General features: G+C 41.2%; 1 protein-coding gene across 2 annotated transcripts in view; it reads left to right on the plus strand.

Annotated features, from left to right (window-relative positions):
• Positions 1–14,453, plus strand: part of aqr (aquarius intron-binding spliceosomal factor) — a 52,711-nt gene that overhangs the window by 18,834 nt on the left and 19,424 nt on the right. For both annotated transcript variants that reach the window (XM_072690310.1, XM_072690311.1), the window contains exons 19-29: positions 82–249; positions 2,808–2,977; positions 3,426–3,667; positions 4,294–4,437; positions 5,017–5,086; positions 7,452–7,562; positions 8,048–8,157; positions 10,838–10,973; positions 11,751–11,960; positions 13,649–13,786; positions 13,872–13,943. In XM_072690310.1, coding sequence (XP_072546411.1) covers positions 82–249; positions 2,808–2,977; positions 3,426–3,667; positions 4,294–4,437; positions 5,017–5,086; positions 7,452–7,562; positions 8,048–8,157; positions 10,838–10,973; positions 11,751–11,960; positions 13,649–13,786; positions 13,872–13,943 — 1,571 coding nt within the window. The remainder of the gene's footprint in view (positions 1–81; positions 250–2,807; positions 2,978–3,425; positions 3,668–4,293; positions 4,438–5,016; positions 5,087–7,451; positions 7,563–8,047; positions 8,158–10,837; positions 10,974–11,750; positions 11,961–13,648; positions 13,787–13,871; positions 13,944–14,453) is intronic.

A 14,453-nucleotide genomic window follows, 5' to 3' on the forward strand; every position in this document is an offset into this window, starting at 1 on the left:
AGATCAGTATGTGCTGACGGGGCTCTTTCTGCTCTCTGCTACTCAACCCCCCCTTTCTTTCCTCCTCTCCACCCTCTTCAGGGCTGCGGAAGCACGACGTTTGCTTTCTAATCACGGTGCGGCCCACCCTGCCCTACGGCACACGCTTTGACCGGCGGCAGCCCTTTGTGGAGCAAACCGGCCTGGTGTACGTGAGGGGCTGTGAGGTGCAAGGCATGCTGGATGATAAGGGCCGGGTCATTGAGGAAGGTAGGCCTTTCACTGTCCCATGCTGTTACTTGGTCAAGTATATCCCCATGCCATCAACAGTATAACAGTGAAAAAAGTCATAGTTATCTAAAGGCACATCATTTTAAAACATAGATACTAGTTTTAACACAATAATACAGGTGTAATGCTTCTCTACATATAAAAATTTTCAAATAGAACATTTGAAAGTATTTTGTGGAATTTTACAGTACAGTAATAAAAAATAAATTACAATACAGCAATTGTATTGTACCCACAAGCTTCTATTTACCCCTGAGCTAATATATGCTTAGGAAGGAATCTGCTTTTCCTCCCAAATTAAGTATTAAAATAAGATATTATTTTGTACAGTCTGTTGAATGTTACGTTTGATACCAGTTCCTGCTAAATGGTAGTTTTGCTGTATTTTTATGCTTCTACACTTTCACTGCTGTTTTGTCTGCCATATTTCAAGTTACAGTCAAAACATAGAGGTTTAACATTAATTCATGAGGTTTAACAGGTATTGCATTAATCATTTAGGAATAGTCATTTTGTGTTACATAGTCGCTCCATTTTCACATGCTCAGAAATAATTGGACACTTGACTAATAAGCAGTTTCATGGTCAGGCGTGGCCTGTTCCCTCGTTATTTCATGATAAAATTAAGGACAGAAAGGTCTGGAGATAGCTGCAGGGCAGTAAATACACAGGGTTTACTTCAAGATGAGTACATTCTGTGGAAAGATGAACCCAGAATTAAGTTCAGTATGGACAAGGAAAGAAGGGTTTGTTAACTGAAGTGTACCACATCATGTGCCAAACATGGTGAAGGCCCATCTTGGCATAGGCATCTATAGCTGCAAATAGAACTGGGTCACTGATGTTTATTAATAATGTGCCTTCTGAAAGAAGTAGCCGTATGAATGCTTTGTCTGGCAACGCATCTCAAAGGAGAAAACACAATATTTTGTTTGGTTTGCATCTAACAACTAAAACGAACTAATTATTAATAAAACAAGTTATTTATAAATGGTAGTTTGTCCAATTACTTTTGAGCCTGTGGACGTGTTTTTGTTTTTGTTTGTTTGTTTGTTTTATTAACCATCTTGATCTTTTGTCATTCACATCTTCATTGCTTCATACCAAATACTATATACCATGCCAAATACCAAAACCTTTCCAAAATACTAGATGCTGGTGTCAGCTGTCTCCGTCTCAGATAAAATGCTCCATGTCTCTGCCTTGCTGTTTAAATGTTGTTCTTTTTTCCCCCAATTTTTATTGAATTATTTAGTAGTTGTTTTTGCTGTTCAGTTCTGTGGGACTTTTTTTTGTAAAATATTGTTTTTCAATGAGACAATATGTATAAAACCCCTTGGGGAGTAGCACAGTTGGTATCCGAGAATATCCTGTACTCTGTAAATCCTCAGCAGTGAGGATTTTTAGACTCACTTGCTCACTCAGGGTTTTTTTGTTGTTAATAGGGATTTGCTGCCGTGGTGCCTAAATACTGATGACATGTTGAAGCAATCACCCTCATTCTGTCACACTGCTTTTGCCAGTTTTTGTCCAATTAAGATTGCTCTGTGGAAAACGGCCATATCTGGCACTTTTACGTAGGTGTATCCTTGAATTTAGAATTGTTTGCATGATTGAGTGGTTAGTGGCAAAAAGATGGCTCTGACCTGCGACTGCATTGTCTTTCAGGATGGCATTTTACACATTTCAGTCATTCATTCATTAGTTTGTGGAGCTGCCTTTTCAGAAGCATAGAATCAACCCAGTTTCATTGCTTAAGTCACAAAGTAAAGCAGCATTTCCTATTTCCTTCTAGCACAGGTTTTGTGGATGTAATGTCAGGCTCACCTGCACTCATCCCGTTTTAAGCGTTTAGTCCTGTCATCAGAACATGTGTCTGGGAACATAGCTCCTCCGTCCCCTATCTCACTGATCTCTTCGTATTAAAATTGCAAGCTCAGTAACTGTAAGAAGCGGCTGCTGCAACAAGCAGACACTTATTAATGTTTCAGTTGCCTACAGGGGTGGGCTGTGCTTCAGCAAAACTCTCCCCGATTGCTGCATACAGCAGGTGAAAATATCTAGGTCCTGCTGATGGCTGCTGCATCCAGACCTTTGCAGTGGCTCGTGAGCCATTTAATGACCGGGGTGGGGGAGGGCCTATTTGTAAGATGTGGATGTAAGGCCAATGGGAATTTCAGCACAAGAGCCAGCTCCTTTTCCAAACATCTTAATCACTGGAGGTACCAGGCCTAAGCCTTTAGCATTGCTGCCATATATCAGTAGAATAGGTTGCTTGCGCGTGACTGTGCTCGTGAAGTAGGCAGCTTAAATCCAACCTCAGGATTAAAGTACTAAGACTTTTAGGCTCAGGCCCCAAAATGAAAATAATAAAAAGGCTTATCCTCTAGAACAAGTTTGATAGCTCCTCTGTTCTCATTGCCAGTATTCCTCCCAATGAATAGTCAGGTCATCAGATTGACATAAGTATTTGGACAAAGGTCCAGCTTGGTTTTGTTCAGGTGTGCTTTAAATAATGTTTTTGTGTTTGGCTCTAGGTCCTGATCCAAAGCCAAAACTGAGAGGTGACACAAGAACGTTCCGGGTGTGGCTGGACCCCAATCAGTACCAGCAGGATATGACCAGCACTATCCAGAATGGTATAGAGGACCCCTACGAGACCTTCAACATCATCATGAGGCGGAAGCCCAAGGAGAACAACTTCAAGGTCAGTCAGAACATCTTGCTTATTGTGCATTACCACTTTGGCAGGGCTTTTATGATAATGTCCAGTCATTAGGAATGACTATGATTTAGTTATGGAATCTTTTGAGGATGACCCATTTCTTCTGTCACTATATTTATCTCTAAATCAAATACAAGCAAGGCATGCACATTGATGAATATGGGGAGTAAATTAATTTTGTGCTGCCTTGATATGCGGCACAAACTTTTAAAAAGAGGGCATAAAATTGAAATGCATGGCTCATTAGATTATCACAACCATGCATTTAGCCTTGCAATTAGTTCTGTTGAGCGCAGATGTGTCTCAAAGGTGTTCATTGATGACGTTTATCAAACTGATTTTATCTACTCAAACCATAAAGGCCTTTTATTTCCATTCTGTTCATCTTCCTGCTGTAACTGTTGGGCTCAGTGAATTCTCTCTCTTCCAGGCTGTGCTGGAGACAATTCGTAATTTGATGAACACTGAGTGTGTCGTCCCTGATTGGCTGCATGACATCATCCTGGGATACGGTGATCCAGGGAGTGCGCATTACTCCAAGATGCCCAATCAGATCTCTTCTCTGGACTTCAATGACACCTTCCTGTCCATTGATCACCTTAGATCCTGTTTCCCAGGTTACACAGTGAAGATCACTGAGGAAGACCCAGCTCGACAGGTCCCTCCATTCAGGTCAGGCTCACCATGCCTGCTGCAGACTGACTACTGCTTTCTTAAGATTTTTCTTTTTTTTTGCATGTAACTTAGTAATGTAAAATGTAAAATGGCTAGATGCATCTTGGGGCAAATCCAAATTGTTTGCCTTCATATTGTATTGGCTAATCGCGATACAATGTTTACGTAGACAGTACAGCTATACAATTAATGTAAGATACAGTGGCAATTAAAATCAACATCCTTTTTTTATCTGACTACTTATTTAATGTGGTATCCTGAAATATATAAAATTAGACTAAATAAATAAAATATTTATTATTTTTGACCTCCCTGATTATATGGCTACTAATTTATTTAAATTGCTCCAGTAAACTCAATTTATTTTTTGCAATGTCCCTTATACCGGTCAACAAATGTTATTCAAGAACCCATCCTGCAACCTCTTTAAACCAGTCTTGTGTAAAGTTTTAGAGGTCAAGGTGACATTCCACTTCTTTTTTGTTTTTTGGAATTTTGGAAAAAGCTCAGACACGAATCGTACCTAAAAAAAAGCCAATACCCAATCCACTGTATTAGATCTGGACGTCCAAAGTTTCATTGATTCAGTGACCTTGATTTAAATTTGTTTTGTTTCTACACAGAATTCAATTCCCTGTGCAGAATACAAAAGGAAAGAAGCGAAAAGCAGATGAACAAGAGGAGCAAAAGGAGGAAGATCTTACACTTACAGTGGAACCGCATGTGATTCCAAACCGGGGACCCTACCCTTATAACCAGCCCAAACGGTAAGGAGAGGTCATTAGGAATCACATTTTGGGCTGATGACCCTGGGGCTCTGTGTGCTGTGCTGGAATAAACTTAGCATGGAGCTGAAGCTCGCGGCTACACCCTCATGACCAACAGTCAGGTTCTATCGCTTGTCAGAGTGCCTGTAGCTACTTACCTAAAACACCTGCCTTTTGTTGACTCTCAGATTAAGCAGCAGTGTTTTGGCCTCCAACACTAGTTTGGGCTTTTTGCAACACTTGCCTCTGGAAAGTTTAGAAGCCAGGCATTTATTTAAAGTTTGCTCTAGAATGTTATTAACTAAAGTTTGAACTTGCTGAGTAAAGGCACATGAAATTACCTTAAAAGTTACTCAGTCTTCTTTGATCTGCTCCGGTTACAAGCAAAATGTCAAGCTTTATTGTTACTGGAGTTTGTATCATCAAACAAGATTTAAATAGTCAACAACTTGATGTAATATTGATATTACTGTGCTCCTCCCAGCTTTTCTTTGATGTTGAAATTAATGAATGCAAGAAGGCATTAGCTTCACAGGCACTTTGTGATCCTGATGTTGTTGTTGTTGTGCATTTGAATAGGAACACCATTGTGTTTACCCCGACCCAGATTGAGGCGATTCGTGCGGGCATGCAACCTGGTCTCACCATGGTAAGAGCACTATTTCATCGTCATATTTCATACTGTTGCATGTTAATAAACTGTTGATTCAGTTAGAATAAGAGTAATAATTGCTTTTTGTCAAAAACCTTGTATCTCCAAAAAGTAACATTTACAGGAGGAAAAAAAACAAATCTTAACTTTCAGTGGATGTTTGTGTAGGAAACAAATTATTCATTTCTATTGGTCTATTCATCATGAGATTTTAACACGATTTAAAGAACGGCCAGATTCCGTGCCAAAAAACGGAGATACAAGGCTTTTGTGACAGTGAGCATATTCTTTATTTCACAGTCATGCAGGTTTACATACGAGAATGTATGTACCTGAACACTGTTACTGGACTGATACAATCTCCATGACCTAGCCATTAGAAACCAGTCTGGTGTAGTTTCACAGTGTAGTTGATAGGAGTGCATCAGTCTGCTCTTCAGTTTCTGCTGCTATCTGTCCAGGTTGATTTGGTCACTGGAAATCCAGGCTGTTTCTCATGGAGCATCACCATCATTCATGTAAATGTGGGTGAAATTAGAGTGAAATATGACTGTGAGAGGCTTCCAGCAGAGGAGCTGAGGTGTCCTTGCTTTACACTGCCTGCTCCGGTTGCTGATTGAGGGCCATCTTCACACTGTTGATTGGTTGCTGGCAGGGGCTGCTGGCTGTTATTTATCGTGTGGCTGCCTGAGAGTGAATAAGGCAGGATGGATATCAATAGAGTTGTAAAACAAGTATGCCTCAGTGCCCGTCATTCTCCACCTTAACTGATTGCTGGCATGTGTGGATTAGGTTCATGGCCGAACCATGGGTTCCCCATTCCTTCAGTGTTGGTCTTTTGGTATTTAAACTCCTATGGGCATTTCCATTTCACATCTTTTCTGACATGTAAGCTGCTTCTCAGATGACAAACTTGGAACTAGGAAGATATACTGATCATAAGTAGGCTTTCATTACAGACCTAGTTACCTTATTAATATGATTTTGGCTTGCAAAAGGTAACAAACAAATGTGTAATGAAGATAGCTAATTGTCTAATAAAGGGATATATTATTCCCTTTACTATTTCACATTGACATTGCAGTTGGTTGTATGCTGGGCAACTGTCTGAATCTTGAATTTATGTTACATCCTATTAAGTTGTATTGCTTTATGCCACCGTTCTGCCGATCACTAGTAGGGCTGGGTATCATTAAAACAGTTTCTATAAAGATACCAATACAGATACAGATTACCAACTAATGCTTTTATTAATAAATAATAAATGTAAAAATAAATGTGGCCCATAAATAAGTGTGTGTGATTGGGAGTTGTATTTGCTGACTGTAGTGGATTGCAGACTAAGCTGGAACATTTAGAATTTAGTAGTTCTTTTTTTTTATGGTGCAGCAAATCACCTCCAGTGCATCCTGTAGTGGAGTCCATCATAATCTGTATATATAAATATAGATCAATTGCAGAGTGTTTAAATAGCTTTTTTTTTTTAATAAACACCTTAGTTTTTGTAAAAGGGTCCATATCATACATGTTCATATTTTTCTTGTATTTTATTTTTTTATGAATATTTTTTTTTCTCCAAACCTATTTTCCAATCTCTTTTTATGTCTTAGATTGAAATGGGCTGTTTTTGGTGTCTGGATAAGTGGACTCTGTTCTGATTCTGGCTGTCCTGCATTGTTATTTATTCAAAAAGCATTTAGGGCTGAAACACATAAGAATTGTAATATGAATGGGCGGAGCTAAACTGCACTAGGCTGAATAGGCGGAGTTATGCATGTATATGTTTGTTGTAATGATGTCAGAGAAACAGTGCATTCAAAAGGGGCTTGTTTTAAGGTTTCCATGTATGGAATGGGGAGTGAAACTTCACCAGGGATACTTTATTGACCTGTTTAGATCTTCAAACTTGATCTGATGTGCCCTGGGTCTAGAGCCCTCCTGGCACAACACTCCCGCTGTTATGGTAGCTCAGGTTTTAGACCGGTCTGTATTTATGTTCAGAAAGGCCTCATTAATTCAAATTAGATATGCTTTGAAACAGACTCAGCCCAGTTAAGTGTCCAGACAGAACTTATCCACGCTCCCCTATTTGACAGCTTTCCGCCCTTGAGTCTGCATCAACCTTGCATGCCAAGCATGGCAGCTCTTCGAGAGACGCCATCCATCTAACTGAGAGAAGTAGAAAAAGAAAAGAACAGAACAGGCACGGCTTTGAGCAAACACTAATTTTGTGAGCGGTCAAGCGACTCTGACAGGCCGAGCTCTAGCTTGTCAGGAGCGCCATGTCCTGTTGAGCAGGGTCTTTTTGTATTAGTTATCTAACTGTTCTGCTTTTCATCTTGTGTTTTGACCCTGTCTCTAGGTCGTGGGCCCCCCAGGTACGGGCAAGACAGACGTCGCTGTGCAGATCATCTCCAACCTGTACCACAACTTCCCGGAGCAGAGGACTCTCATTGTGACGCATTCCAATCAGGTAGAGTCTGCCACCGCCTGGGGCGGCTTAGCATCTCGTTACATCTGCATGCTCTTGCACCCCCCCCCCCTTAAACTCCCTTAGTCATAATCACCACACGATTGGATTTGAAATGGCGTTCGGAGAAATGTGATCACTTCATGCCCCGAAATGCTCGGCTTAGCCTGTGTTGCTGGGGGAATTCTCAAATCTGGGCCACGGTGGCCATCAGTCAGACTGAAAATATTCCAGCAAACTCCAGCAGTGAAAATTACCAACCGCTCTCCCTTCTACAGCTTTTTTTTTAAGATGTTAAATCACAGATTGCAGTTTATGCCCAGGCAGGGGCTTCATGTTTATATCCACATGCTGTGAAGATCCTTATTATTTGAACGGTGCCTGTGGTTGATGTTGGCCAAATGACACCACACCGTCAGTGTGAACAACCCTCTCGTAAATAGTGTGTCTACACCCAGCTTATGTACATGTGTCTTGCTCCTACTCAGGCGCTGAACCAACTGTTTGAGAAAATTATGGCCCTGGACATTGATGAGCGCCACCTGCTGCGTTTGGGCCATGGAGAAGAGGAGCTAGAAACAGAGAAGGACTTCAGCAGGTAAGACTAAGAGAGTGTTTAAATGGTGTCCACCCATTGCCTCTTACTTACTCTGGCCGTCCATATTAAGACATCAAGCCCTCTTTGTAGCCTGTGGGTGTTTTCATATGAATAAAAAGATTCAATCAAACTGTCTATCATGCGTGTGCATGTGCTTTTGACTGATCCCGGCATTACTCGCGCAGGGCAGCGTGTGTACCCATGTAGGCCTTTTAATGGAAAGCGTTGGGGTCTGACGGCGCACGATCAGTGGTGATGAATGTGTGTGACTGCATCTGCTCTAGAGGGGCATGATTGCATTATGCAGATAGCAGGAGGCCCAGGCAGGCGCCGAGGACAAGAGCTAACAATATTCAAATTCCACTGGGTTTCCAGCCCAATGGCAAGAGGGAGGAGAAGGCAGAGAATTTAATTAACGCCGTAGAAGATGAAAAATGAAAAGCCCCCTCCAAAGCACAGCAAGGGAAGTTTACGGCACCATCAAAACACTCACCCTTTGCTCCATAAATGAATGTTTTAATTAGTTATTAAAAATAAGTGAAACAGCCATAAAAAACAATTTTCTAAAGTTCAGCGCTCTTAATTGCATGAGCTCCAATTTGTTTTCAGGGTTTTAACAGGAAACCAAAGTAGCATGAAACGAGGGCTCCACTTTCTGGCTTGTTATATATGTGCAAAATGCTGCATGAATCATGCGCTGGAAATCTTAGTGGGGGCTCTGTTCACATCCACACCTGCAGTATTCCTTTCAGTTCTGCTTCTTTCATTCACACAAAAGTGTCAGGTATTAGTACATAAGGGTGAAGTGTGCTGAAAAACCAATCTCGATTGACTGCAGACTACTTTGTCTAGAGCGTAATTGGGAGTTTTTCCTTTTGTGTTTTTGTCCCTAACTTTAGATATGAGTACATGCCTGATGCTTGTCATGCCCTGAGCTGTTTTGAGGGTGCTGAATGATTAATAAAGCAGCCAGAGTGTCCACGGGCTGTGAGATCACACATTTGGCTTCACTTTTGTCGTGCTGCAGAGCAGTGACATTCCCTTGTGGTGCTGTGTAGCTGCTGATTAACCCTCCCGTCAGGCTCTCTTTGGGGGCCCTTATGGGCTTAAAGCCTGACATGAGAGCACATGGAAACACAAGCACATGAGCTCAGCTGTTGTTCTCTGCTTTCCTGACAGGCTCAGTATTATGAAAGCAGAGGACTTAAAGACTTTTTGACCTTTGTTAAAACTAGAGCGTTTTAGTGCTTTACAGTACCCTTTTATATGATTGAGGTCATTAATTAATCTAAACAGAAATGCTGAATAAATATATTAGGTAATATAATTGCAATAGAACACTGTCCATTTGGTAAATTTTTATATTGACATTCGATAAGACACCATTACCTCACTTATACTATTATTATTCTGACAATATTATTTATGCATAAATTGTTAGAAGCAGAATATGACCGTGCACAAATATAGTTGATGTAGGTGTTCCTGTTTAAAACCTCCTATTTCAAAATCCACTCACAACACATTACAGCCCACATTGTAGGACTGGACTACATGTCTAGAAATGTAGGTTGAGTTCTATATCTTTTCAGCAGTGATTTTTTTTTTAATGGAGCATCATGTAGCAATTTGACCTTAAACAGCTAATTTTTATGGTACACTGACTGTAATAGGGATTAAGGTGTCTGTCCTTGCCACTATGTAACTGATAGATCTGCACAAGCACAGTCATATTTGTGTTAAATGCTGTAATATTATTCTGCTGCATCAGTCCACATGCTTCGTTCACTTCCACTTGTCAGCATGACCATCAGGTGTGACTTGAAGCTTGCTTTGTTTACTGCACTGGTCTGGAAGTGCATTACACTCCCCGACTGTAGGGGGAGCCAAGGAGGGGGAACAAAAAGACCAATTCTGTCATAATTCTGCTTTAACCAATGTGTTTAAATAACTTATGTGAAGGTAAACCCCCTGTTTAGAATTGATATATTCATAGATATATTTGCAGCGATAAAAAGAAACGTCTTTAGAAACATTTTAGAATTAGTTTATATTTCTAAAGGTTTGCAACTTATCTGTTTATGTTAATGTAATCTAAATGTATCTCTGTTATCTGTTTGCACATTAACAGTGATGTAAACATTGCTACATATTGTCGTTTTCACACAAAAGCCATGTATATCCAATTTTTACCTCTTATTTACTTTGTGACTGTTTGAATCTGACAGTTGTTCTTTACATTGAGTCATTTTCTGAATAACCATGGTGAATGGACCTGTTGAAATGCTCCAAAATATTTTAACATTGAGTTCTATTAAAAGTTATGAAGTTTTGTTTCCAGTGAAGTTGCCGTTTGGGAGATACCAGGTTTTTGCACAAAGATTATTATCATTAGGTAACATTGTGCAAAGCAAGGGCGAAAGCCTCAGGGAGCATGTCATCACCTGATTCACCCCTGCATGCACACCTGTACATGTGAACAGACATTTGTACACTTTTAAATTCTGTAAGCAGATGATCTGTTTATAGTTAATGATGTTTAGTTAGTGATCTGGGAATAAATGTGGTCATAAATATACGACCATAAATATCTTTTATTCAGTATGGCATAAATTTGGCCATTGTTTTCCTGTGCCAACATGCTTTTCCAACCCTAACTGTATGTCATGTTGCAACTCAGGTATGGGCGAGTGAACTACGTCCTGGCCCGAAGGCTGGAGCTGCTCAGAGAGGTGGCTCGCCTGCAAGAGAGCCTGGATGTCCCAGGAGATGTGTCCTACACTTGTGAAACCGCTGGCCATTTCTATCTCTATCAGGTACTGCTGCTTCAACTCGCTCTCATCTCCACATCTCTGCTCCACACTTAGTCCTAACAAAGTCCCCAAAGTGTTATACCTTCTGTTTACTTGAGCTGTGTAATTACTGTACACACACACACAAGGGAAAATGCCAGATCAGACAGAAACCCTTTTTTCTGATTGCATCAGCCATGCTGCCCAAAATAGAGCGAATCCTTGCAGGGCTTAAACAAAGACGGCAAGCTGTCATGCTGAGAGGCAGGAGAGGAGCGTAGCCCAGCTTGGATGAATACACGAGAAGAATGAGGGGATTTTGAGGGGAGTCTTGTCGTTGCAAGGAGTCTTAAAGATGAGCAGTGAACAGGGGAGCAGTGCTGAGCGGATGAGAATAGCAGACACACACTGTCAGACGCAGGAACTGTCATTCCTTATGGAGCCCAGTGGCTCTGCCAGCTCAGGTTTCAGACACCTAAGTCAGTGCACTCATGTCCTTTTGTTTTATTAATTTTTTTATTTAATGTCCTCTTCTCAGTTTTCATAGCATCTGTAGTCTCTCTTCTCTGCCTTCTCAGGGCTTAGATCATCTAGGCTCTGTATTCTTTTTGGCCTGCCGAGGGGGTGTGGTGCTATTGGCCATAAGCAGTGGTATAGCTAGCCATGAAAAATGCACAGTACTAATTAAAATGTGTATCAGTCTGAGAGAAGGGTCTTAGTGTAATATTTGGTAATATTGCAGTGGAGTAGCACATGTGAAAGGCAATGGTTTATATCTCTGTGTGTCTTTTTGTCCTGCAGGTGATTTCTCGCTGGGAGGAGTATATGAGCAAGGTCAAGCCTAAGCCAGGCGGGGAGGTGAACCCCCAGGACGTGGCTGCGCACTTCCCTTTCCATAAGTACTTTTCTAACGCTCCCCAGCCTGTTTTTAAGGGCCAGACCTTTGAGGAAGACATGGACATAGCCGAGGGCTGCTTCCGCCACATCCGCAAGATCTTCACCCAGCTGGAAGTAAGTATGTGTGAGCTGTGCCCTTAACTTGTGGCACAGGGTTAGGCCCTGAGCAGCACCTATGCAGGTGTGCTTCTAGTCAACTGAATATTCTGAAGACTCAGCGGTTACCTCTCTGTAACTTTACGTGGAGTTGCTGTGGTTCAGAAATTTTTTTAATAATACCACTCGCAGTGGATTGAGTGTGCATTTATAGAGATAAGATTGGTGACCGTCTAATGTTTGTTAGCAATTTTAGTCTGACATCTCTTATCCTTTAGTGATAAATCATGCTAATTAGATTTTTTGGAAAACTATTCCTTAAAGGTTAGGCCTCGGTTTAGCATTATCTTTAATAGAAACCTTTATAATTATTTTTTATAGATACTTAAAAGGCATTTAGTTGAATATTGGTTAAAGATAAGCTGGTCATTAAATGTATATGGGGAACAATCACAATAAAGCATTCCCAATGTATTAACTGATTATTATATGTAATGTACATATACAGATGCTTTGTCCCTTGCTAAAAGCTATGATGGTTCATATTGGCTGTTTTTATACATCCTCCTTGTATTTGTCTGACCCCCCTACCCCCCACCCTAGTCCCCCAGTGCCCAAGGCCAGGCTTCCTTTTATACAGAGATAACACTGCCATTATCCATTTATGGGATCACTGGCCTCAAAAGCAATAACAGAGTTATTGGGGTTTGGGGTAATATCTTTGCTCGTATGTTTGACTTGATTTCCTGGTAATTTGGTGCTTATATCAGAGCATTTGCACTGACCTGCCACACTTGTTCAATCAAGCTGATCTTTTCTTTTAGATATGCTTTTCCATCAAGGCAATATGAAAGAGAACCTCTCACTGCCAGTTACATTTTTCTTCCTTTGATAAGGCAGAGGCCGACAGCGAGACATGGCTGTAATAAACGCAAGGCTCTTGTATTTCAAAGACCTGCTGCAGCAGCACTGTTTCAGCGTTTGTCTTGTTTTGTTCCCTGGCTTCTACCTGCAGTGCGAGAAGCAGCTCAGCTGCTGTTCACCCTACAGGAATGAAGCAGAGTTAAAAATATCCTCATCAATATTGCATGTTTTGATTGGTTTAATATTAATGTTAAAATAGTAACTCATCAAATATTTATAACCCAGTGGCCTTAGAGCTGCCTCTGCCCTAACCACCAGCGTAGCATCCGGATATAGCCCACTGGTTAGCCCCTCACCTCCAGCCCCTTTTACTTGACAGAATTTGCCATAGGCTTTGACCAGCAGATCTCTCATACTGTAGGCATTAACCCATCCCACCCATGTCTAAATTATTCTTGGTCTCACCCACTGTTAGGAAATCTGCTCTCTGCTGCAACCCAATCTGGTACAACTTTATAATAAGACTACCTTCATAAAAGACATATTAATGCATATTAATTAGGTCATAAAGACCTTAATCACCAGCAAAGAGTTTTACTACTTAAGTGAAAAGGACAACGGTGACCTGTTGCTTTCTAAACAGTGAGCTCACGGTCACTCGTACTGTTAAAGCTCAGATCTTGCTGGTTACTCCATCAACTCTTTTTATTTGTGCTATATCTGCTCTGTGTCAACAATTAGTATACGTGTAGCTCTTGTCTAGGTGCCGTGAGTTTGGCTACTGTTTTAGATGTGTGTGAATCTGTAATCACAATGCCTTCTTGCTGCCTTCTTTCCCACAGGAGTTCAGGGCCTTTGAACTGCTGCGCAGCGGTCTGGACAGATCTAAATACCTGCTGGTTAAGGAGGCAAAGATCATTGCCATGACCTGCACGCACGCTGCTCTCAAACGGCACGACCTTGTGGAGCTGGGCTTCAAGGTAACCTTTCAAGCATGTGTTTAAAAGGCCAATGTCAGCTCCTGTATGGACACACATTGTAACCTATGTTTGTTCTTTGTTCCAGTATGACAACATTCTGATGGAAGAAGCAGCTCAGATCCTGGAGATTGAAACCTTCATTCCTCTCCTACTGCAGGTACAGCTATCTTTCATGTTTAGCCTTCAACTGAAGTAAGTCCCTGAAGTCCCCAGCTCAATCAATCAAATTTTGACAGTCAAGCAGTGATGTAGTGGTGTGTTAATCAGCACAGCAGTTCTCTTTCATGTGGTTTGAAGCAGAATGCATACTGTCGAAGCAGTGTACTTGCTTGGGTACTCTGCCACTGGATGTCCAAGCAGGTCCTCACGAGTGTCAGCTTGTCAGCTTACAGTGGCTAACTGATGAGCATTGTTTATAAACATGTATTGGTCTTCTACCAGTTGTCTGAGGCACTAGATCATTGGATAGCTAACTGTAGTATTAAAAACTCATTTGTTCTGAAAGAAGGTACTTGATGCACAGGTGCTTTACCACAAACTTCTAAGACCAGTCCTTTTCTAGCCAACTGCTACTGAAGTGAAGTGTTTTCCTCAGCAAACGGTAGCTGAGATAGTTAGCGTCATGTTTTTTGTAGATCAGGTTGTTGGCACCCTTTCAACCAGCTGC

This window comes from Salminus brasiliensis, chromosome 10 (genome assembly GCF_030463535.1).
Source record: "Salminus brasiliensis chromosome 10, fSalBra1.hap2, whole genome shotgun sequence".
Classification (NCBI taxonomy): Eukaryota; Metazoa; Chordata; class Actinopteri; order Characiformes; family Bryconidae; genus Salminus; species Salminus brasiliensis.